Source organism: Nicotiana tabacum, chromosome 5 (assembly GCF_000715075.1).
Source record: "Nicotiana tabacum cultivar K326 chromosome 5, ASM71507v2, whole genome shotgun sequence".
NCBI classification, from domain to species: Eukaryota; Viridiplantae; Streptophyta; class Magnoliopsida; order Solanales; family Solanaceae; genus Nicotiana; species Nicotiana tabacum.
The window spans coordinates 101,883,258-101,909,095 of NC_134084.1; the positions used below are offsets into that span (position 1 = coordinate 101,883,258).

The 25,838-nt window shown below is 38.5% G+C and overlaps 1 protein-coding gene across 1 annotated transcript; it reads left to right on the plus strand.

The window, feature by feature from the left end:
• The first annotated feature begins 1,006 nt into the window (after positions 1 to 1,006).
• Positions 1,007 to 11,723, plus strand: LOC107829453 (putative plastid-lipid-associated protein 13, chloroplastic). The gene is made up of 7 exons (XM_016656906.2): positions 1,007 to 1,382; positions 8,830 to 8,951; positions 9,034 to 9,117; positions 9,242 to 9,338; positions 10,303 to 10,519; positions 11,023 to 11,075; positions 11,445 to 11,723. Exons 1-7 carry the CDS (start codon positions 1,137 to 1,139, stop codon positions 11,520 to 11,522), a joined length of 897 nt encoding a protein of 298 aa, XP_016512392.1. The 5' UTR covers positions 1,007 to 1,136; the 3' UTR covers positions 11,523 to 11,723.
• The last annotated feature ends 14,115 nt before the right edge of the window (positions 11,724 to 25,838 follow it).

Sequence of the window (25,838 nt, forward strand, 5' to 3'; positions counted from 1 at the left end):
TTTTTTCAGAATTTTACAATTCTTATGTATATATATATATATATATATATATATAATTTTTTGAAATTTATATATATAATTTTTTTTTCAAAATACGGTAGTTAGTGGTGATGATGACTAACGGTGGTGCTTTGTTGCCAACAAGAGGCGGTGGTTGGTGGTGGTTTTGGTTGATGGTGGTGGTTGTGAGTAATAACTACTGATAATTGGTGGTGATGACGATTATGGTTGAGAATAGTAGTGATCGGTGGTAATAATTAATAATGGTGGGTGGTGGTGGTTGTGATTGAGAAAGGTGGTGATAGTCTATAATGGTGGGTTGTGCCGGCTATAGTTGTTGATGATGATGAGGTGATTAGTTGGGGTAGTTGAAGTGGATGAGTTTGCGGTTGTGGTTGAGAATGATGGTGGTGGGGTAGTTGGATTCTGGTTGGTGGTTGTCGATAATGGTGGCGACTATAATTGGGGTGGTAGTGGTGATGCTGATGATTGAGTATGATGGTGGTGGTTGGCATGGTAATAGTTGATAATGATGGGCGGTGGTGACAATTAATAATGAATATGGATGATAGCGTCTTAATAAAATAAAGTTTTTATTATAGATCTTAATCATACGACCTATTAAGACTCATTAAGTGATTGTGAAGTAGAAAAACAAACAAACGAAATGATAAGATATGAATGATGATTCACACTTTAAAAACAATCGCATTTAATATCTGAAATCTGAATAATTAAGATTCAGACCTCAATTAAGTGCAAACAAACGAAGCCTTAGCCCTTTTCGTTTATTTAAAGGAAAGCCGTTGGGTTAACTTGTGCACAAGATGCCTTCAAAAACTAAAAATTTAAAAACTTGTGCCCAATAAAAGACCAGTCCCAAAAAAATAAAAATAAAATGCATAAAAGCTTATTTTAAAGAAAAAATAAGAGGTGGGTAAGGGAGATGGACCCATGAGGAAGTTCAGTTTCAAAGAATAACACTAGAAACAAAGAAGAGACTTCTAGAACTTAAGCTTGAGTGGAACTAGAGATCACCAGTTTCCAGCAAAGCCACATTGTAAATTCCATTCCATAAAACTCACTATTTTTTCCCAACCAAATTAACTCTCTTTCAGTCTATTCTTTCATTTGCAATGGCAATGTTAATTCAAAAATTGTCACCGCCATTTTCATGCCAGCGTCCACTCTATACATCATCATATCCACCCCCTTCTTCTTTACTTTCTATTACCATTTTCCCACAGAAGTACCAAAATGCCCGGAAGAAATTGAGAATTTGTAGAGCCATGGTTCAGCAGAGTATGGCAGTTGAAGGAGCTTCTTCCCCTTTTGCTAAGGAAATAGAAAGACTTTCAGCTAAAGAGTCTCTGCTTCTTGCTGTGAGTAATTCATGTGCCTTTTGTGTTCTCTTTTGAATTATTGCTTTAAAGTTTCAATCGTTTGCCTATTTAGCTAAAGAAATGTAATTGAAACGTGATGGTGGTTGAGTGAAAGTAGCTAATATTTGGAAATAAAATTTACATATCGACAAATTATATACTCCCTCCAGTCCCAATTTATTTGGCGCAATTCTCTTCTTCAACAACAACAACAAATACAAAAATTATACTACATATATTATGCTGTAGTATAATCCGGGGAGGGTAGTCAATGACATAGCCACATACAATCAAAAAATTATACTGTGTATATAAAACATTATACTACATATATAAATAAAAAATTACTTTTTTACATGTATGGAGACCTTACCACTAAGGTAGTATGTATGCACACCTTACAACTACCTCGTGGATGTATTGGTCAAAATCTGACCGCTGCCGTCAAGCTGACTAACGTCCCGTCCAGGCGGCAAGACGGTGAAAGACGACATGGGCTATTCCCCATCCAACATTCTCGATACCCGTCGAGCTAGAAGAAACGATGTTTAGAAGACGACCAAGACAGACATAATGTAAGGGCGTCAGACCAAGTATATAGCAAAGGTCCCATGACTATATATAGTAAGGGAAAACCTTCGGTTAAGGGGATCTGGGGGGCTTCTCCCTCTCTCCTTCTCCCTCTCTACTTACTTCTCTCTTCTGCAATCTTCCAAAAAACAAAAGGAACAATTTAGCAATCTCCAGAGAAGAATATGTAACACAACCTCCCCCCATTGATCAAGGGGAGACACAACGAAAGTTCCAATAAGATTGGTTACTTCTATTTTGTCTTATGTACTATTTATCCAGTTAGCTCATTAATTTGGAATTTATTATGGTTTGTTAAGATTTACCCCTTCACTTTCTTTGATTGATTTATTCAAAAAGATTTCAATATCTTTTGAGTCAAACAATTTGGCGCCGTCTGTGGGGATTTCTTAGTGAAATTTCCTAGTCTCTTCCAGATCAAAGACAAGAAACACGATTGCCCACCGGAAAGAGCGCTAAGGCAAAATCCAACCCATGCGAGACAAAGGCGCAGCATAAAAGGGGAAGGAGAGCCAAATAGAGTCACCAAATTTAGAAATCCTCGCCCCATCAACCATCGAAATGCCAAACAAAACGAGCAACGTTACAAACCTGCTCTCATTCACCGATCCATCGGATGAGGGTAAGGAAAGTATCATTTTAACTCACCTTCTGCTCTTCGCTCAAGCAGGAACACAAATGCCGCGCGGGTGAGCGAGCAAAGAAACATCTCAATTAAAGAATGAGAAACCACTACAAGACTATCGAAATATCGCCCGCCGACAACATCTTCAGGCCGGAACCAGGCAAAGAAACTCCAATATGGGCACAAAATGAACATAAGCGAAACAACAACGATTCATACTCTCCGACATTATGCCCACTAATGCAGAAACCTCCAAAACCTGGGACTGACGATGCGTTACTATTTCGATACGTTCGAAATAACACCCTTTAAGGCCAAGGACCTTCGCCAAAAGAAAGAGTTCAACCTCGATCGAACGACGGCGGGTCACTATTTTGATACGTTCAAAATAACACCCTTTAAGGCCAAGGGCCTTTGCCAAAAGGAAGAGTTCGACCTCGATCGAACGGCGACGGGTTACTATTTCGATACGTTCGAAATAACACCTTTTAAGGCCAAGGGCCTTCGCCAAAAAGAAGAATTCGATCTCGATCGATTGATGACGGGTTACTATGTCGATATGTTCGAAATAACACCCTTTAAGGCCAATGACCTTCGCCAAAAAGAAGAATTCGACCTCGATCGAACAACGACAGGTTACTATTTCGATAAGTTCGAAATAACACCCTTAAAGGCCAAGGGTCTTCCCCAAAAGGAAGAGTTCGACCTCGATCGAACGACGATGGGTTACTATTTTGATACGTTCGAAATAACATCCTTTGAGGCCAAGGGCCTTCGCCAAAAAGAAGAATTCGACCTCGATCGAACGACGACGGGATACTATTTTGATGCGTTCGAAATAACACCCTTTAAGGCCAATGGCCTTCGCCAAAAAGAAGAATTCGACCTCGATCGAACGACGACAGGTTACTATTTCGATAAGTTCGAAATAACACGCTTAAAGGCCAAGGGTCTTCGCCAAAAGGAAGAGTTCGACCTCGATCGAATGACGATGGGTTACTATTTCGATACGTTCGAAATAACATCCTTTGAGGCCAAGGGCCTTCGCCAAAAAGAAGAATTCGATCTCGATCGAACGACAATGGGTTACTATTTCGATACGTTCGAAATAACACCCTTTAAGGCCAAAGGCCTTCGCCAAAAAGAAGAATTCGACCTCAATCGAACGACACGACGGGTTACTATTTCGATACGTTCGAAATAATACTCTTTAAGGCCAAGGGCCTTCACCAAAAAGAAGAATTTGACCTCGATCGAACGACGACGGGTTACTATTTCGATACGTTCGAAATAACACCCTTTAAGGCCAAGGGTCTTTGCCAAAAGGAAGAGTTCGGCCTCGATCGAACGACGACGGGTTACTATTTCGATACGTTCGAAATAACACCCTTTAAGGCCAAGGGCCTTCACCAAAGGAAGAATTTGACTTCGATCGAACGACAACAGGTTACTATTTTGATACTTTCGAAATAACACCCTTTAAGGCGAAGGGCCTTCGCCAAAAAGAAAAGTTCAACCTCGATCGAACAACGACGGGTTGATATTTCGACAAAAGTTCGAAATCACACCCCTAAGGCCACGAGCCATCACCAAAGAGAAAATTTTGAAATATATAGAAGGCCAGGGGCCGTCAATAAACCAAAAGGGGAGGAAAGACCGAGACTCGCCATACGGGAATCTATCCCGCACCAAAATCACGAAAAGTGAAAACAAAGATAAAGTACAAGGCAAATAACAATGAAAAAATCCTTCTTTATACAAAGTCACCGCGCCAACAGTCGCAGATTACACACGGCCCAAGCCAACAATAAAAAAAAGAAGAAAAGAAGAAAGGAACAACGATAACCGACGATGAATAAAAAAAACAGACTAAGACAATATTCTTTCACTCAGCGTCATCACCGCCACATCATCGCCATCATCTCCAGGAAGCTCTCCCTCATCATCCGCGCCCTCTTCGGCCTCTGGAGTCGCACACTCATAACCACAGTTGACACGAGCCTCTTGCGCCTTTGCTCGTGCTCCTTCATATGCGGCCTCAGTAACATTGCCCGTTTCCCACAGGCTCTTGTATATATCCCGCTGAGCTTCAGCATGAACACAAAGCTCGTGTAAGCGGCGGGGAACATCGGCGGAGGAAGATTCAATCTGTGCCAACAGTCGCTCCTTTTCAGCCTCCAGAGCGGCGACCTGATCTCCTAAAGTCGAATCTTCCCGATCGATCTCACCAATGCGCTCCTCAAGCCTCGCCTCCATTAGCGTTGTTGTCGCTCTATCCGAATCCTGCTCGGACTGGAGGACGCGGATAGTGTTCTCCAGGGCCGCCGCCCTTGCTGAAGCCGCAGACCAGGCACTCTCGATACTCTCCAACCCGACGACCTTTCTTTCCAACTCGGCCATCTTTCCCATCCACTCTACACTCATCGCCTCGACCTTGATAATATTCTGGTCCATCTTGGCTTGTATTGACCTCAGTCTCCCCTGCAGATAGTCACATTCTGTGGCCACCCACTTTCCCACCTCGAGCTCTTCATCCTTCGCGCGAAGCTGCTCTTCGAGCACATTGTTCCTGCGAATGGCCTCCATCAACTGCTGGTCTCTCTTCTCCAATTCCTCGCCGAGGGATCGAGCACCAGGATTCTCCCTCAGTCGCTCGTGCATCTTACGACCCTTGTTGTGATAGCGTCGATACCTTTCCAACATCTTCAAGAAAAGCTTGGCCCGAATATCGGCCCTGCGCATATTCTCCACTTCCACCATGTATGTCTGAAAAACAAAAAGATGGTTTAAAGCCATATCAGCAAAAATGAAAGAAGTATAAAGAAAAGTGCGACGTACTCTCAAGCCCATAGCGGCCACCTCATTCATCAAATCGACATCAGGAACGTTCCGGAGAGCCTCGTTCTCGGCAGCAGAACACAAAATGTCGAACTGTGGCACCATATCCTCCGTATCCCCCAGGAGATTAACATCCGAAGAAATCTCAAGAATGCGGGCTGGCCCTCCCGCACGAACCACCGAGTGGGTAATACCCTCCTCAAACATCCTCACATCATCAGGATCGAGGTCCGACTTGGATTCATAATCGTCGACCACAACGCCTTTTCCTTTTTGAGCAGCTGAAGAGGAAGCACAACCAGGCACGGAGGACGAGGGTATGTCCGAAAACACAACGGCAGCCTCAGAAACTCGACCCCCCGTCACGACAGGTTGCTGATCAACAATAGCAGCAGGAACCTCCGTCGACGGGGCATATATGACGGCTGTCTCCTTCTCAATGGGCGGAGCGGTGTTAACCCCCACCCTAGATTCTGTCAATGGAGAGTCGTCTAGGTGTATTACAATTGGAGGGGTTGTCTCGAATTCCACTCGCCGCCTCTTGGATGACCCTTCTTTTCCTCAGAATAGGGAAATTCACCTGTCAGACGAGCGACACGAGTCGGAACCTCAGTTTGAGAAGTGGCCTCCGCAAGAATAACCACAGTCGCCGACTCGACTGAAGCAACCCTCGACGAAGGCCAGACGGTAGGTGCTGCAGCAGGGCGAGCAGACCATGCCGACTGACGAAAAGCTAATGGAGGAGCCCTCGCCCTCCGTACTCTCCCTGGCATCGACAAAACCGCACATAAGCAACTGAGTAAAAAGAGAGGGAAAATAGCAAGATGGAACAACATCTCACTTGTGAGGGGCCTGCGTCCAAATTTCTCATAAAAGGCCTACCATGTGCAGACCCCCGCCGTATGGGGAAGGATGGCACTCACCCACTCGCGGATACCCTTGACAGATGGAGGGGGCAATTTCTTAGCTGCAGAGACAATGGGGTTTAGTACTGTAATAGAAAGCGGTCGGGCATCTCAACGACTAAAAAGTAAAACATAAGAAACTTACGTGCAAAGTTCCACTTCTCAAGGAATCCCGTTGGATCCGCCACAATGTGCTCAGTCCGCACATAGAAATAATTCTCGTAGAAACGACGGTTAGCCCTGTCGTCCATTTTCACCACCGGACTCTTCGACCCTCGAGGACGCATGTGAAGCATCGTGCCGCGGATAAGCTGTGGGGCGAAGATATTGAGCATGTGATCCAAAGTGATCTTACGGCTAGCGAGTTCCGCAAACTTGAGCAACATAAGGAACATCTTATATAGGTACGACGAAAGTTGGGCGGGGCACACCTCATTAAAACGGCAGAAATTTACCACCAGGAGAGGGAGAGGAATTGTGTATCCAATAAGAAAGGGGTAGGCATAAAACACGCAGTACCCAGGACAGTCAAAATGAACTATGTCGTTCCCTATCGCCGGTCGCATGTCAACGTAATCGGGGATCCCCCACCTAGCTTTCACCTCTGATAGAAGGAACAAGTTCCAGCTTCACCCCGACGCGACTACCGAAGTCGGTCAATTCTCTCCCAGGACGAGGAAAAATCTCAACTACCGACGGGACCTCCTCGTCTTCCACCACTTCTGCCCCTCCAGTGGCCTGAGCAACATTTTTCAGTGCCGGAATTGTGACGGGGAGATCGGTGCGAGAGGAATTACCAACCATTTTGTCAGGGTGATGCGGTAAAAAGACAACGGAAAGAAAGGGTGAGAGTTTTCAATTAACTAAGAGCAAACAAAAACTCGGAATATTAGGAAGAAAGTATATCTGGAGAATTCTTTCAAGCAAAGGGCAAAGAAGTGTGTCGATCGAATGATGTGTTCCTTCTATTTATAAGAGACATAAATCCCCTAAGCACGAAACCCAAGAGTTGCCAATCGAATCTGATAGGGCACGAAACGTTTCGGTTCCCCAGGAACGTGTGTCATAATGGCGGCAGCCACGAAACAACGCTTCAATACCAAACGACGTTTCGGTTACGAAACGGCTGCAACGGTCTAAGGATATTGAAAGAACGCCGTCATTCCACTTGAAACCCAAAAAGCATAACCAAGGAACAAGTAGTAGATTTCTCTCGAATTCGTAGCAATCATGATCCGTCTGCTTGGCCCGACAGGGGACGACCCCGACAGACGAATGGACTAACTGTATTGGTCAAAATCTGACCGCTGCCGTCAAGCTGACCAACGTTCCGTCCAGGCGGCAAGGCGGTGAAAGACGACATTGCCTATTCCATATCCAACATTCTCGATACCCGTCGAACCAGAAGAAACGATGTTTAGAGGACGACCAAGACAGACATAATGTAAAGGCGTCGGACCAAGTAGATAGCAAAGGACCCATGACTATATATAGTAAGGAAAACCTTCGATCAAGGGGGGGGGGGCTTCTCCCTCTCTACTTCTCTATTCTGCAATCTTCCAAAAAACAAAAGGAACAATTTAGCAATCTCCAGAGAAGAATATGTAAAACAACCTCCTCCATAGATCAAGGGGAGACACAACGAAGGTTCCAATAAGATTGGTTAATTCTATTTCGTCTTATGTACTTTATCCAGTTAGCTCATTGATCTGGAATTTATTATGGTTTACTAAGATTTATCCCTTCACTTTCTTTGATTGGTTTATTCAAAAAGGTTTTAATATCTTTTGAGTCAAACAGTGGAGATAGAGAGGTTTACAATAGACCTTCGGTTCTGTGAAGCATAAGCACAACCGTAATGAAAAAGAAAACTACCAGAAACAAAGGTGAGGAGCCATGGAAAAGAAGCATTGATAACAGCAAGATAGTAAGATGACCAAAATAAAAGCAAGAACACGCAATAAGAGAAACCTAAGACTAAAAAACAATACGTGAGTAGGTACTAAAATGATTGACACCTTAAAGTTTACTTTTATGAGTTTAAATTCTACATATGGTAAAACATATTTACACAATCAGGTTATTTATTAGATAATTATAGGTACATCAGTTAATAAATGCTAATTGCTAATCTGGTTTGAATGGAAACTAACATGCTATTACAAATTAAAATTCACTGGTCTTGTTATCTACCGTGGCTGTGTATATAACTTAAATTCTACCTTTACAAACAAATCATCTGGTACAAGTGCACTTTTGATATTTTGATATCAATTCTATGTGTCACAAGGTGTTCGTTCTCCCTAAACATTGTGTCTAGTCAAACTATGCGAAACAAATTGGGATAGAGGTAGTAAAAAGTACAAATTATTGGAAAATATTTGGAAAAAATGGTAGACTCGCCAAAGAGTCTTAGTGTTATTCTTACATAGGGAGTATTTAGTATTTGTCCCTTGAGCACTTGTATATGTTGCATATTCTACAACAGTTGAAAGATGCTGGAGGTTTTGAGGCAGTAGTCACGGGGAGGACAACAGATGTACAGCGCATTGATGTGAATGAGAGGATCATTGCCCTTGAGAGACTCAATCCAACACCTCGACCAACAACGTAAGGATTTAAAATCTGACTGAGCAACACCATTTGTTCAAGCTTCTTGATAAGATATTTACTTGTGTTTTCAGCTATCCAGGTCTCCTTATTTGGAAGGTCGATGGAATTTTGAGTGGTTTGGAGCTGCAAGTCCAGTGTTCTTGGCTACCAGACTTTTATTTGGGCAAGTATTCTTTTCCTCCGTTTAGTGGATTACAGCCAGTTATATTAAACATTATGCACTGGTTTTTGTTATAGTTCAGTTTGATTCAAATAGCTGCTAATATACGAATATTGTGCTGTTGCAGGAGAATTCCTCCAACACTGGCAAATCTATCAAAATTAGATCTCCTAATAAAAAATGTATATGGGACTGCTATTGCGCATGTGAAATTACTGAATTCGGTAACTCATCTATGTCAATACATTTCATATGCAGAACATATGTGATAGTCAAACAGAAAAGAGTTTTCTTTTTACTAATTAGACGGTGGAAGGAAAAGAATAGCAATGGAGTTTGTTTATGCTTTCTTAGTCAATGCAGTGCAAGAACTGGATTCTAGCCTGCATTCTAGTTTTCTTTCTTTCCTTTACTTCACACTTCATTGGTAATCGGTGCTTCGTGTATTGTAAAACTATGCAAAATAATCAAGCGACAAAGGATTGATAGAAACAAAGAAAAATGGCAAAGGAACTAGCAAATATTAATGATGGAAAAAGTTAAAAAGAGTTAAGACAAATTGAACTGATAGGCATTTGATTGACATGATGTTGTAAGCTCGCAGCTAGCCCCCTGAGTTGGACCATAACACACGCAATATGCATAAGAAAAGCTTGATGCTTTGACACTAGCGGCTTAGTATCAGGAAACGAAGAAGCAACATAATCAAATGCGCTGTGATAACTGGTACATGTACCATTCTCCTCACTAAGGATTAGGCATATGGGAGCCTTATAAGAAAAAATGATTAGGTAGATGAGATGAAATCACCTAGCTATTTTGCCTCAACTAGAATGAAGACCCTGGGAGATCATTGACCGCTAGGCCAAACAAACATATTCTAAATTATTGAATAAGTTTTCTATTAAGAAAATTCAAAGGGCCGAGTATTCCTTGGTTTACACTAAGTTCTGAACCTAAATGCTCATGCTCAGTTAACCTGACACTCAAAGCTTAACCCTAATACTTCTAATTAAGAAGAATTACCTTAGCCCTGATTGGCCTAAGCAAGTTAGTCCATCTCGGCTCAACCTAGTCAAGGCCTCGAGGTGCTGCTTCATAATTATTTCTGATCATCAGGAAAGTAGTTGCATATATTTCTGATCATTGAATATTAGCAAAGACAAATATATTGATGGTGGAATGCAGATCGAAAGTAAATTTGTTCTCTCCAGCAAGTTTTCTGTTGAGGGGCCTCTTCGAATGAAGGAGGAATATGTTGAAGGGATATTTGAAACTCCAAAGGTAAATGAGGATACCGTGCCTGAGCAACTAAGAGGTGCTCTCGGTCAGGCTGTTAGCACTCTCCAGCAACTTCCTGTTCCCGTCAGAGATACTGTGTCCAGTGGGTTGAAAATTCCTCTTGGTAAGAATTTGATATCTCTTTAGGATTTGGTATTTGTTATCAACTATAAGGACTAATCTAAGTGATTTAGAGTAAGGTAGTGTCTCTTGATAAGAGAGCTAAATGTGCAATAATGCACCTTCACAAGCATATTTAAGCTTATGAACATATTAGAGTGATGTTTCTTTTTCTAAAAATAATAATGTACGAGGGTGATTTATCTTTTGAACATTACTACTTCATCTCATAGACTCTGTCCCACTTTTGTCTGGAATCTTGAGTTCTTTATTTCACTTCTTGTTGTTTTCAGAATCTTGAGTAGTTAAGTTCATTTTCTGCATTAAAGTGTAAGATAATATTCTTGGTTACGGTCAGATTTCTCGTCTTGGTTGTCCAGTTCCTTCAACTGCTTGGCAAGGTCTATCTTGGCGTCGTAGAAGCTTGACATGTTTAATCTTTCCTAAAGCAATATTTGTGCTACTGTATTAGACACATAATATAATACTCCTAGTTACTTTTTACAGGCGAGGCGTTTCAAAGACTCATTATGATTTCTTACCTTGATGAAGAGATCCTGGTAAGTCCACTTCAATTAGTTTTATGAGCTGCTTTAGTAATTCAGGATGGGTATCAGACTAGAAATACTCCCAGTAGTGGACATGAAATGCAGCGATGCTTTCATAAATGCTGAAACCGAACCACAACCAATGGCCTTGCAAAATTAATAACTCGTAGCTTCTTCACTATATTTATAACTGAGTACTTTTATAATGTAGAATGACAAGATATAAGGAATACTTTTATGGATTTATGCGCTTGAATATTCGCGTATGAATCTGCAGTTCGCTTGAATAAATTATCTCTGCAATTGTATGCCAATTCATATGATAGTGCATTGAACCAAAAAGTTCATATTAATTTCTGATGTTGGTTGTTTGAAAAACAGATAGTAAGGAACTCTGCAGGAGAACCTGAGGTTTTAACAAGGTTGGATCCAGCCCCTGATCCCGAACCATTATTTTAATATGAGAGTTAAGAGAATGGGGAGCTCCACTTCTCTGAAAGAACCGGGTCATTTCCTTCATCACTTCACAGCTGTATTTAAAATCTACATTAACGTATACATCAGTTGCATCTACCTCATACTTTTTCTTTTTCTTTTTCTCACCAAGTGTTGTATAGATTAATGTCACTAAAGGAATCATAAAGGAGTTTAATTTTTATACATTGCTGTGTTTAAGATTTTTTTTTTTACTCTATTCCATCATTTAAAAGGTAACTAACTCTTCATAATGAGTGTGTTTAACCAAAAAATGGAATTTCGGTCAAAGCTTTAATTTAGAAGAATTCGGGTTACTGATAATCAAAAATTAAATAAAAGGAAGTAATTTTGCTAACAATCAGATAAGCAAAAGAAAACAAAGTAAACCAGTGTATTCAGATAATAATTTCATGTCCTTATAAATGATCCATTCTCTTCCTTTTATAGCTATCTTCAAGATATACGTTTTGTCTTTGTCATAATAAGGCCATTATAGACATTTAAAGGCATTAGGTGCTACGTTACATAATCATTGTAATTCAATACAGATTCTCTAACGTTTTTAGTATTTAATGCTTATTAAATATTGTATCTGTACTTTCTTGTGCTGTCAGATTCATTCTTCTTGATTTTAAATAGGTACGAGCGTTGAGTCTTTTGAATAACCGCTTGTGCCTCTTCTTGTGCCTTTGCTCGTATCTGTTGCAACTCGTGCCTCTTCGCTAATCATCATCCTTTGACCCACCTCCATGTCATGACACGTCATCTTTCAATCACTTCAATATGTAAACTCAATTTTTCCCAATACAGATAGTCCCCCCACTTGCCATTTATTCATCAATTGAATATTTGGGAAGTGGAATTTATTAAAGCGGGAATTTTTGTCACTATTAATGCTTATGACAGAATCGACGCTTCAATTTTCTATTTAATGCTCATTACACGTGACACCCTTTTATTGGTTCTGCAACTTTGCAGCGCTTTTTAAGGCTTTTTTACAGCTTCATTAATCACGAAGCGACAGTTCTCATTATGACCTTTCCATCACTGCACCTTTTCCTTTGACGGTTGCTTCTTAATATAAATATAATTTTTCGCTTTTGTCTTTACCACATAAAGTTCTCTGAATATTCAATTCTTGAATCTTTGTTTGCTTCTTCCTCGTATTATCATGTCTTCATCAAACCCTAACTCTAGAAGAGTCCCTATAGTTGATAACTTCCCTAATGCCCCCAGTAGGAGCAGGAGAGGAGGTAGATTTCATAATTTAGGGTCTTCATCCCTACGTGGTTCTTCTCTTCCTTTGTCTGGTTCCAGTCCTGCTTTTAGAACTAGAGGTTCTTTTTCTCTAAGGTCTTCTTCTAAAGGAAAAGAACCCTCTGAGCATGTTCGTGAACCCACAGTGGATGAAATAGTTCCTGCTGAACTATCTTTCTATAATGATAGGGAGTCCCTGAGAAATCAAGTGTCCTCTTTAGATCGTGCTGACATCTATCCAACTCAGATCACAGAGGGTCTAATTTCTCTAGTTCGTAATGACTGCCATTGGAGTCATGACTTTCCTATCATTATTCCCAATCCAAATCAAAGAATTACCTCCTACTTAACTGGATTTTCCTTTGTTTATACGTACCCTTTCACATTAGGATTCAAACCTGCTACTGATCCTGTTATTCTCGAGTTTTGTCATTTCTTCGATGTTTGCTTAAGTCAAATTGGCCCAATAGTGTGGAGGGCTGTTACCTGTTTGAGGCATTTGACCACTATGGCCGGCGTGCCTTTTACTTTCTCCCATCTAATTCATCTTTACTCCCCCGGACTCTTTCGCAATGGTGTTTTTACACTAGTAGCAAGGAACGAAAGAGTTCTGGTTAGCCCCGAAGATGACAGAGATCGTGGTTGGTATGCCAGGTTTGTTGCTGCCCCCACTGTTGGTTTAGTGGGTGATGAAAACGTTCCCTTCCCTGAGAAGTGGAATTTTGCACGTGAGTCTTCTTTTTATTAACTTTCTCGTACTTTTTTCTTCAGTTTTGATGATCATTATTCTAATTTTGCTTTTCTTTTCTAGTAACCATGAGAATTGTTGAAGAAATTCCCAATTTCCGTGATTGGGTAGGAAAATTACTAAATACAGCCCTAATGGAGGGTAGATATTGGAAAAATCTTTCTCACCGATTTGGTTGGATAGTAAAAACTCATGGTAAATTTTTTTTAACTCTTTATTGTTTTTTTTCCTGAATTGATTTTAATCCTTCTTTCTATCAGGATTTGCAGTTCGAGGGATTAGTGCCGAGGCGGTCGTGGCCTCTCGTATTTCTTTGGAAAGGGCCCAAGAAATAATTTTGGGCTCTTCATCAAAAAGAAAAATCGTTGATGACCAAGACTCCGAAGAAGAGGAAGATGGGGGTTCCTTGGTAACAAGGCCATGGGCTCGTAGACGTATTATTTCCGATGATGAAGCAGAAGCGTCCCTCCGCCGTTATATTCCTCTTACCGAGTATGTTGAAGCCCCGGTAGTGATCCCTGATGATGTTGATGACGTTCCCGCTGCTGCTCATGATTCTGTTGAGCAACTTTTTAACCGCGGGTTTGGTAGTGAAAGTTTAGGTCCAGTGTCTGATGAAGCACCCCTGGCTTCTTTTTCTACTTCTATTCCTGTGACTCCTTCTTTGCCGATCATGGCTGTTTCCGTTTCTCCCCAAGCTGTTTTTACTGCTTCTACTATTCCTCCTTCAACAATTCCCCCTTCACCCGTTTATTGTATTGAGGTTGGTTCCTCAAGTAGGAGTGGTACTATGAGGCAAGTTACTATTGAAGTCCCCGCCGAGGGTAACCTTTTAAGGAAATTAGGTCAAGTTGACGTGTGGCTAAAGCCTTTAATTGGTCCTATTGAGAGAGCTAAGCTAGACAGCTATAGTTCTTTGACCTTGATGAATGACATAGTGCATGCTTCTTTAAAGGTATTCCTTTCTTCTAACTTTTACTTTGTCATTTTTCTATCTTCGGGATTCTCATTTCCTTCCCTTTCCCTTTTTAGGCCAATCTCATCGGCACGAAGATGATGAAAAGGGTTACCGTCTCAGAGCAGTTAGTGCGAGATTATCAATTGGAGGCGTATAATTGGAAGAAACAGTATGAAAGTCTTCAAATTGATGTGGAATTCTTAGAAGAAAGTAAAAATACCTTGGAGCAGCAGGTACAGGCTTTGACTTCCGAGTTGGCAGTGGAAAGGGCGTCTTCAAGCCAAGCAGATAAGGAAAAGGCTCGTCTTGAAATCTCTTTTTCCGAGCAGCTTTCTAAGGCAAGTGAAGAGATTAGAGAGTTGAAGGCTCTCTTGGATAAAAAAGAAGCTTATGCTGGTGAACTTGTGCAGAATTTGACCCAAACTCAAGAAGACCTTCGGGTATCTTCTGGTAAGGTTCGTTCTTTAGAAAATTCCCACGCTTCTCTTCAAGCTTCCTATGAATCTTGCCTTAGCTGAAAATGAAAAGTTAAGAAATAAAATTGCTGATTGGGAAAGAGATTACGAGCTCCTTGAAGATAAAACTGCCATTGAAGTGAGTTGGGCATTTTTAAATTCTCGCCATGATACCCTCGTTGAAGTTAGCCAGGAGAATTTTAACTTGGAGTCTGAGTTAGCCAAGATCAAAAAGACCATTGATAAAACTCAGTAGAACCAAGATTTTTCTTCTCCCGTGGCTGAAGTTTCTGAAAACGTTGAAGAGGATACGGGTATCCCTACTCCTTCAAGCCAAGTTGAGCCCGCTGCTGTTGATGTCCCTGCTTCAGTTCCTGCATCTTCTCAGTGAAAAGTCTATATTGTTTGAACTCCTTTGTGTCGTTTTTTTCTTCTTTTGGTGGTATGTGATTGTGACCCTTGGTCTTTTTAAGGGTTTGTTGGAAACGTTAAATCCCCAGACCTTTAATGGGGCAATATGTGTAAACAACTTTTTGGGTTTATGACTAAGTTCATACTTAGTCTAAACTTTTTTTTTAAAAGAAGTTTCCGTTGCTGTTTTGAACTTCTGTTTTGTTTATTCTTGCCTTTATTTCTAAGGACTTACTGAATAACTCATATTTTTATTCTTCAAAAATGTTTTTGTTAACTTCATGAATACTTAATCATGAATTTTATAAAAGAGGACCCTTTTATATTCGACACTTAATGAAGAAGACGTCTCAACTTCATATTGGTGTTAATATACGACAAAAGAAATAGGAATACACATGTTTCTTGAAATAACTTTGACAAGTTTTTATTTGAACTATATCAAGTTTTGAATAACACTTTACATGTATTTGAATTACTTCTATTACTTTCTCGTAACTGTTTTTCTTATAACAGATTTCAAAAAAGAAAATGAACACAAGGTTTTTACTTATAACCCGTTTCAGTATATTGCCTTTACCCTAACTATGATAAGGTTTTTCTTCGTCCTTGGCTCGTGACTTTGCGACTTTGCTCTGCACTTGACTCATTCAATGAGTGAACTCTCTTAGGCTTGATCTTTGATCTTCCTTTGCCTTCTTTATACACATGTCTATGTACATTATATAGTCCCCCAAGTGTTTGAGTGTTGAAGTATGAAGCCTCGAGCACTTGATTGTTCCTCTCATTTGGTCCTTTCCCTTGAAAAGGAAAAATATACGGGACTCGGAGGTGCGATTATAGATGAAGACTGCTTAACACATTTAAATTTCTATCAAAATAGTTGTAGCCCTAGACCGAGAAGTTTAATTTATTCCACGTGCCTTGCAGGTCGTGATTCATTATTTAGTACGGGCTAGCTTTTTGCCTATCATCTAAAATCGTTAGTAAAATTTTAACAATTCAAAAGTAAAATTTTAAAATATAGATACCTGACTGTGTGTATTCCTTAGAAATAGTATCTCTTCAAATGAACAACATTCCAATGTGAAGGTAGTATCTTGCCATCCATCATTTCCAGTTCGTATGCTCCTTTCCCTGCAATATCATGAATCCTGTAGGGTCCTTCCCAGGTTGGACTTAAATTCCCCGCATTAGCTGTCTTCGTAGATTGAAAAACTTTTTTGAGTACGAAGTCTCCAATCTTGAAGAATCTTAAGCGTGCTTTTCGATTGTAATACCGTTCTATGACCTGTTTTTGTGCTGCTATTCTTATTAATGCAGCTTCCCTTTTTCCTTCAAGTAGATCGAGATTTATGCGCATTTCTTCATTATTAGATACTTTTGATGCTTTTGTAAACCTCGTTCTTGGCTCTCCTATCTCAACTGGGATTAAAGCTTCAACTCCATAAACCAATGAAAATGGTGTTTCCCCCGTGCTTGTTTTTGCTGTTGTGCGGTATGCCCATAAAATACCAGGTAGCAGTTCTGGCCAATTACCTTTGGATTCCTCCAAACGCTTCTTTAAATTGTTGACAATAACTTTGTTAGTTGACTCAGCTTGTCCATTACCTACCGGATGATAAGGTGTGGATGTAATCCTTTTGATCTGCCAACTTTGAAAGAACTCTGTGATTTGTGCGCTTATAAATTGAGGGCCATTATCACACACGATCTCCTTTGGCACACCGAATCGGCATATGATATTCTGCCAAATGAAATCTCTAACTTCTTTTTCTCGCACCTGTTTGAATGCTCCTGCCTCCACCCATTTAGTAAAATAGTCAGTGAGTACGAGCAAGAATTTTACCTGTCCTTTTACTTGTGGTAGTGGACCCACAATATCCATCCCCCATTTCATAAATGGCCACGGTGCAATGACCGGATGTAACAACTCCGCAGGTCTATGCATATTATTATCGTACCTTTGGCATTTATCACATTTAGCCATGAAATTTTCCGTTTCTTCTTCCATTTTGGGCCAATAATAACCTGCCCTAATTATGGTTCTTACCAGTGATCTTCCTCCTGCGTGATTCCCACAATGCCCCTCGTGTATTTCTCTCATTACGTATTCTGTCTGAGAAGGTCCGAGGCATCTTGCTAAGGGAGTACAAAATATTTTACGATAAAGATTGCCTTGCTTTAAACAATATCGAGCATCCTTTTTTCAAAGTGCGTGAGCTTTTCTCTTGTGTTCAGGGACGGTACCATACTGCAAAAAAGCAACAATCTCGTTCCTCCAATCCCAGGTTAAGTTATTAAAATTTACCTCATTTTTTTCTGGATCGAGCACTGAATGAAACAAATGAATTACAGAAGCATTTTCATTGCTTGCCACATCTGCCGTAGATGCGCGATTAGTTAGGGCATCCGCCTCGACATTTTCATCTCTTGGTATTTGCGTAACTTTCCAGGTTTGGAATTGTCTAATCAGATCCCGTACCTTCTCTAAGTACTACTGCATCTGTGCTTCCCTGGCCGTATAAGTATCCAACATTTGATTAACTACGAGCTGCGAATCGCTTTTGATTACAATCTGATTGATGCCAAGTTCTCGTGCCAGTTCTAGACCTGCAATCATAGCTTCATACTCTGCCTCATTGTTAGTTATAGAATGACATTTAATGGCTTGTCGAATGGTTTCACCTGTAGGTGGTACCAAAACAATTCCTAAACCTGCACCCTTCACATTAGATGAACCATCAGTGAATAAAGTCCAAATACCTGGATTAGATCCGTTGAACACCTGTAATTCTTTTTCTGCTTCTAATTGCATTCCTTGGCTAAAATCAATCACAAAATTTGCTAACACTTGAGATTTTATCGCAGTTCTAGGCTGGTATGTGATGTCATTTTCACTTAATTCTATAGCCCACTTGGCTAACCTACCTGATAACTCATGCTTGTGTAATATATTGCGTAATGGATAAGCAGTTACTACAACAATAGGATGACATTGAAAATAAGGCCTTAATTTTCTAGATGCCATGATTAATGCAAGTGCAAGCTTTTCTAATTGAGGATACTGCGTCTCCGCATCTAATAAAGATTTGCTGACATAATAGATCAGAGATTGTTTACCTTGGTCCTCACGGACTAAAACAACACTTACCGCTACTTCTGAGACAGTAATGTAGATGAGTAGTCTTTCCCCGGCCTTTGGTTTTGCGAGCAATGGCAGATTTGATAAGTATGTCTTCAAATTTTTGAGTGCCTATTGACATTCCTCATTCCATTCGAAATGATCTTGCTTTTTAAGAGCTGAAAAGAATTTAAAGCATTTTTCTGATGATTTAGAAATGAATCTTCCCAAGGCTGCAATTTTTTCTGTAAACCCCTGTACTTCTTTTTTACTTGTAAGTATGTCAGGGATTTCTTCAATGGCCTTAATCTTTACTGGATTCACTTCAATACCACAATTAGAAACAAGAAAACCCAAAAACTTACCTGAAGCAACACCGAATGCATATTTCTCCGGGTTTTATTTCATATTGAATTTTCGCAAGATCTGAAACGTATCAGACAAGTGTGATATATGATCTCTTGAATGCTGAGTTTTAACGAGCATATAATCTATATAGACCTCCATAGTTTTTCCCAAATGTTCTTGAAACATTTTGGTTACCAGTCTTTGATATGTTGCACCAGCATTTTTAAGACCAAAGGGCATTACTTTATAACAGTAAGTCCCCCTGTCTGTTATAAATGAAGTTTTTTCTTCATCTATAGGATCCATTTTGATCTGGATATATCCTGAATACGCATCTAAAAAGCTTAACAACTTATGCCCTGCAGTAGCATCAATTAGTTGATCTATATGTGGTAATGGAAAAGAATATTTAGGACAAGCTTTGTTAAGATCTGTGTAATCTACACAAACTCGTCACTTACCATTCTTCTTTGGTACTACAACAGTATTGACTAACCAATTAGGATACTTTACCTCGCAGATAGACCTAATTTTTAGTAATTTTTGAACCTCATCTTGAATCACCTGATTTATGAAAGTTCCTTGCTTTCTCTTCTTTTATTTGACAGTTGGGTATGATGGGTCTTCATTTAATTTGTAAGTCATTACCTCTGGTGGTATTCCTGTCATATTAGAGTGGGACCAAACAAAACAATCCACGTTAGTTTTTAAAAATTCAATCAACTTACCTTTCATGTCTTGGCTTAGATTTGCCCCTACGTAAACTTTCCTTTGAGGCCATTGTGCAAATAATATTATAGCTTCCAGTTCTTCAATCGTTGTTTTGATATTTTCATTTTCCTCTGGTTTTTGAATGGTATCAGGCCTTGAGTCCACATCTGTTCGCCCTTGTTCAGTTGAGGTTTGTGTTGTGGTACCCTCGACTAGATTCTGTAACTGCTATTTTTCTTCGTTTCTCGTACTTGAATCTGCAACAGAGTTAATGCTCCTGGATGTTTGTTGATCTCCACTGATTTGACATATTTCCCACGGTGATGGAAATTTAATTACTTGATGTAAGGTCGACGGAACTGCATCCATCTCATGGATCCATGGTCTCCCGAGAATCATATTATAAGCCATTTCCATATCTACTACTTGAAATTTTGTATCTTTGACAACTCCTTCTGTGAATGTAGTCAGTATTACCTCTCCTTTTGTCACAACACTGGAATTGTCAAATCCAAACAAAGTATGCGCCTTTGGTATTAATTTATCCTCAGCTTGCATCTCGCATAATACTCTTAGCAAGATAATATTCACGGAACTACCTGGATCAATCAAAACTCGTTTCACATTAGTATCATGTACAAGTAGAGATATTACTAATGCATCGTTATGTGGAGATAATACGCCATCCACGTCTGCATCATCGAATGTAATACTTTCTTCCTCTAAAACATGTCGCACCTGCTTCCCGTGGGTAATTGTGATTTTGGAAACTTTATTGGCTGCTGTGTACATCACACCATTGATGTCTTCACCTCCGCTGATGACATTAACAGTCCTTTTGGGAGAAGGTGGTTTTGGGGGGCTACTGCCTATTCTTCATGTATGCTTGCTTACCTTTCTCACTGAACAACTCGGTGAGATACCCTTGCTTTAATAGATGATCAACTTCACCTTGTAGCAACCTACAGTCTGCCGTTTTATGCCCGTAATCGTTGTGAAACTCGCACCAGTGATCAGGCTTGCGCTTGTTTGGATTCAATCTTATTTATTTTGGCAACCCTACCTTGTCACCCATGCTTCTTAAAACAACTACGAGCTTGAAAGTGCTTACATTAAAATTATAACCGCCAAACCTCGCCTTCAAGTTTCTATCATCATCCCGTGGCTCTCGCATGTTTCGGTCATTCCCAAATCTTGACGACGAGCCCGACTCTCTATTCCTCGACCTGTGATCGTTCCTTGGATTGTCCTGTTTTGACCGTGAATCTTTTCCTGCTAGGCCCATATATGGTTCGTACCTGTTTTTACCAGACCTTTTATCAGTTTCCGCCCGTCTCGAACTTACCTTTTCTTCTTTTTGAGATCGTGAGATAATATCCTCTTCTATCCTTAGCTTCGTGGTATCCTTGTTGTAAACGTCATTCCACGTTGTTGCTGGGAATTCACGAAGACTTTCTTTGAGTCGTCTTGTAGCTTCTGAGCTTTTTTCATTCAAATTACTAGTGAAGGCTATAGCTGCCTGTCAGGTACACGCGGCAACGTCATTCTTTCACGCTGGAACCTATTCACGAACTCTCTAAGCAACTCTGAGTCCCCTTGCTTGATTTTGAAAATATCTTCTATTCTTTTTTCGACTTTTTGAGCTCCCGAGTGTGCTTTGATAAATGAATCTGCAAGCTCAGCAAAAGAATTTATGGAATTTTCGGGTAAAAGAGAATACCATGTTAATTCTCCCTTAGTAAGTGTTTCTCCGAATTTTTTGACCAATACTGATTCAATTTCCTGTTTGGTCAAGTCGTTGCCTTTTACACCTGTTGTGAATGCAGTTACGTGATCTCATGGATCACTTGTTCCATCGTATTTTGGAATATCGGGCATTTTGAATTTCTTTTGAATTGGGAGAGGAGCAGCACTTGGCTTCTAAGGTTGTTGTGAATATTTATCCATATCTATCCCTTTGATCATGGGCGACACCCCAGGAATTTGCTCTATGCGGTCACTTTGCTCCTTGAGCTGTTTCTGCAATGTTAGTTCTAAATTTTGTAAATCAGAATTAACTAAGTTACCTGGTTCTCCTTCTCGTGATTCAGTGGGGGTTCCACCACTGCCTGAATTAGCAAACCCAGAACGAGGGTTCTCCAAAGTGTTGTTATTTGGAGTGGGTGTGGGTGGTGCAACAGGTAACTGGCTAACAAAAGCCTCAAGAGCTTTGTTGACCTGTTGCGCAATTAGCTTTTGCAAAGCTTCATCGATAGCTTCAACATTTTCAAATTGAGCATTTCCATTTGCATGAGATCCATCAAGAGTGCCTTCTCGAGACCGCCGTGGGGAGTTTTGTTGAGAAAGGTTCGGAGTATGCTCATCCTGAGGATTCTCCTAGAGTTGATGATTTCCTTGGTTTCCTTGGGTGTTGTCATTAATGTTTGACATGATTGACGTAACAAAAAGGTTAAGCTAAGAAAGAATAGATTATCAGATTCCCGGTAACGGATTCAATTTGTTTAACCAAAAAATGAAAATTTGGTCAAAGCTTTAATTTAGAAGAACTCTGGTTACTGATAATCAAAAAATGAATAAAAAGAAGTAATTTTGCTAACAATTAGATAAGCGAAAGAAAACAAAGTAAACCAGTGTATTCAGATAATAATTTCCTGTCCTTACAAATGATCCATTCTCTTCCTTTTATAGCTATCTTCAAGATATACGTTTTGCCTTTGTTATAATAAGGCCATTATAGACATTTAAAGGCATTAGGTGCTACGTTACATAATCATTGTAATTCAATACAGATTCTCTAACGTTTTTAGTATTTAATGCTTATTAAATATTGTATCTGTACTCTCTTGTGCTGTCAGATTTATTCTCCTTGATTTTAAATAGGTACGAGCGTTGAATCTTTTGAATAACCGCTCGTGCCTCTTCTTGTGCCTCTGCTCGTATCTGTTGCAACTCGTGCCTCTTCGCTAATCATCATCCTTTGACCAACCTCCATGTCATGACATGTCATCTTTCAATCACTTCAATATGTAAACTCAATTTTTTCCAATACAGAGGGGAATCGGGAACATAAAAAATAAGATAGGTAACCTACTGCAAGAGGTTAAACTACATAATATATTAGCTAAATTCATTGTGAATTTTGTGCTTATCTCTTGATTGGGTTCTTCTTGACGTGGAAGTAGTGGTTGATGTGTAGTAATAAATAGGAAGTTGTTATGAGAGTTGGTATTATATTAGCATGGTCATACGTTTATATGCTTGTTCTCTGTGACGTCTATGTTCACACTTATTACTGCCAATTGAGATAATTTCCTTCATATATCCTTCTCTTCTTAATATTACCAAGAAATGAGAAGGTTTGAAGGCTAAGTGTGAATGTTCTGATGGTGGACCAGGATTTATATACTTGTGAAATATTTATCAGATTTCCAAATAGAGAAGAAATGTTGAGCTTGCTGACTTTGTATGAACTGCGAATTTTATTGACTGGAAACTTGTTCCACAATAAGAAGGTTAATCGGAAACTTGTTGAATATTTGTTGAATTATATAAGTTTCCAATAAATTATTGTTGGATAAATTGTAGTGGTGGACTTTAGCCCGAGTGCTCAGAGTCGTATTTAATTAATTAAAAATTTCTAAACGTCAGCTAATATTGTTAGAATTCGTTTACTTTTTAGCCTGTGATGCATTCATAGTCTATTATTGCCAAGTCTAAATTAAACATGTTCATATACTCCCTCTGTTCCAATTTATGTGAACCTATTTCCTTTTTGGTCCGTTCCAAAAAGAATGAACATTTTTTAAATTTGGTAACAATTTAGCTTAAAGTTACAACTCTACACTTAATGAGAAGCTTTTATAACCACACAAATACTCTGGCCCCATTTGGACTTATTTAGGACCACAAATTCCAAAAGTCTTCATTTTTTTCTTAAATTCTGTGCCCAGTCAAACAAGTTCACGTAAATTGGAACGGAAAGAGTATCAAATATCATGAATTTTGAAGAGGCAAATGGAATTTTTTCACTGACAGTTTAACACCAATTTGAAAGTTGAGAGTCTGCCAATCAATACTTCACATATCAGGAAATGAATTTTAATTTCACAGTCAATTTATTAATTTAATGAAGTAGAACTCTTTTTATTTTTGAACTTTTGTGGCGCAAGAGAATTAAATCTTAAGCCACACGAAACTACCTTTACCAATTCTCAATTTCACATTCTTCTCAAGGTCAGGCTTCATATTATATGTCAAGAAACACCCACCATCAGAAACAAAAGCCTATCAAAGCACCTAAGAGATAACAATAAAAAGAACAAAAAGATCTTGAAAATGAAAGTGAATAAAGAAATTTAACGTACTTTCTATTCAACTAAGGAAATTCATCCAAATGGAGCATGCAGGACATCAATAAAAAAAGCAAGGCTGCTTCTAGCTACAATCAGTAGACGTGCACATCTATACTATATTAAAAGAACGAAAATTCTTAGTGAAATGTCGTTCCTTTTTTTACTATTTAAAAACTAATTTCACACTAAATAAAATAGTCATTTAATTATTTTCTCTAATATTTAAGCCTATAAATTAAATCATTTCCTTATTGAAATTAGGTATGAACTCCTAATATTTAGGACTTTAAATCGAGTAATATCTATTCGTATAAATGTTTTGCTTAAATTAAAAAGTACCCTTCCGGTTGTATACCTTTAAAAGTCCTAATCAACATAGGAATCAATTATAGACACGTGTAAACTAAGATAGTGTCATTGGTGGAGATCATTAGCGAAAAGATCATATTTCTTTTCCATTTTGACATGTATTCATTGGGAATTCTTATTTTATTATTTTAGATTGTTTTGTATGATAATTAGGGATTGCCATTTTGTTTCGTTTGTTTAGAAGATTTTTTTAATTTTTATTTTAAGAGAAATATACTTGTGGACTAAGTGGTACCTATTAAAAATATATTTCACAGTGACAAACTTATTTATTTATTTTTCATAATATATAAGACTTTAAAATCAGTTAAAATTTTACTTTTAAAGTTATATCTTATTTGAAATAATTATGTAAGAATATTTTACATGTAGTGACAAATTAAAAATTATAAATATATTTAACCATTACTATTTATTATAGTAAGATAAACAAGTTGTATCTAAAAATATTTTAATTACCTAACGAATTTCAAAATTAAGAAGAGAAAGAGATATTTATATAAATTTTGTAATGACTAACAGGATACGTGTGAAACACTAATCTATATCTATTTTATATCAAACAAAATGAGAACAAGAATAAATTTAAGTTGAATATACAGATTGAGAACTTCTATTGGAGTAGCTTATTTTTTTATTGAGTAATAAATATATGATTAATATTTATCATTTTCATGAATACAGTCAGACCTTTCTATAACAACATCCTTATATAACATAACTTCTCTATAAAAGCCAAATTTTTCTGGAACCAAATCTCATATTCTATTATAATATATGTTTTCTATAGCAGTAATTCGCTATAACAACCAAAAATATCCAGAATAAACGATGCTATTATAGAGAGGTTTAATTGTATATACTTTATTTTATAACTCAAACATAATATTTAATATAACATATACGCTTTTTAAAAAGTCTTTTACTCATTGAGATAGTGTACGCGCGCAACGCGCGTAACATAAGACTAGTCAATAATAATAATAATAAAAAGACTCCTTCTAGCTACAATAGTAGACGGGTTAGTTTCACAAATGGTTAGTGATCGCCAAATTGAATAAATTATATATATATATATATTATTTATTATAAGAGCATGAATATCAAAACACTAAATGTTAGATGACAAAAATATTCTTAAAAATTAAAATATTGGACTATTATGCCCTTTAAACTAAATATAATTTTTTGAGAATACAATTTCATATTGGATAAAATAGTAATTACACTTGACCTAATATTAATTTTTGTAATTCTTAGCACAATTAGTTTCCTACTTTTTAGAATTATGTCCAACATAAATCCTTTAAGAAGTAAAACTTTGAAAGACTACAACTTGAAGTTGGAGAACGATTAAAATTATAGGAAAAGACTAATTCTACTTATGTTGGCTTAAAGACTAATTTTAATTATTTATTATATTCCTATAACCAATATGGTGATGGCTACTGGAGGAGGATCGATGTTTTTTTTTTATTTTGTAAATATTATTTTCATAAAGAGATATATTTTGTGGTTGATAAAATTATAATATAAATCAATAAATAATAGATTGTTTAAAATTC

Excerpts from the sequence above, each read along its gene's own strand:
- LOC107829453 (XM_016656906.2), top strand. The coding sequence starts at position 1,137 with ATGGCAATGTTAATTCAAAAATTGTCACCGCCATTTTCATGCCAGCGT. Across the intron at positions 10,520-11,022 it reads TGGGTTGAAAATTCCTCTTG|GCGAGGCGTTTCAAAGACTC; the intron begins GTAAGAATTTGA and ends TACTTTTTACAG. Across the intron at positions 11,076-11,444 it reads ACCTTGATGAAGAGATCCTG|ATAGTAAGGAACTCTGCAGG; the intron begins GTAAGTCCACTT and ends TTTGAAAAACAG.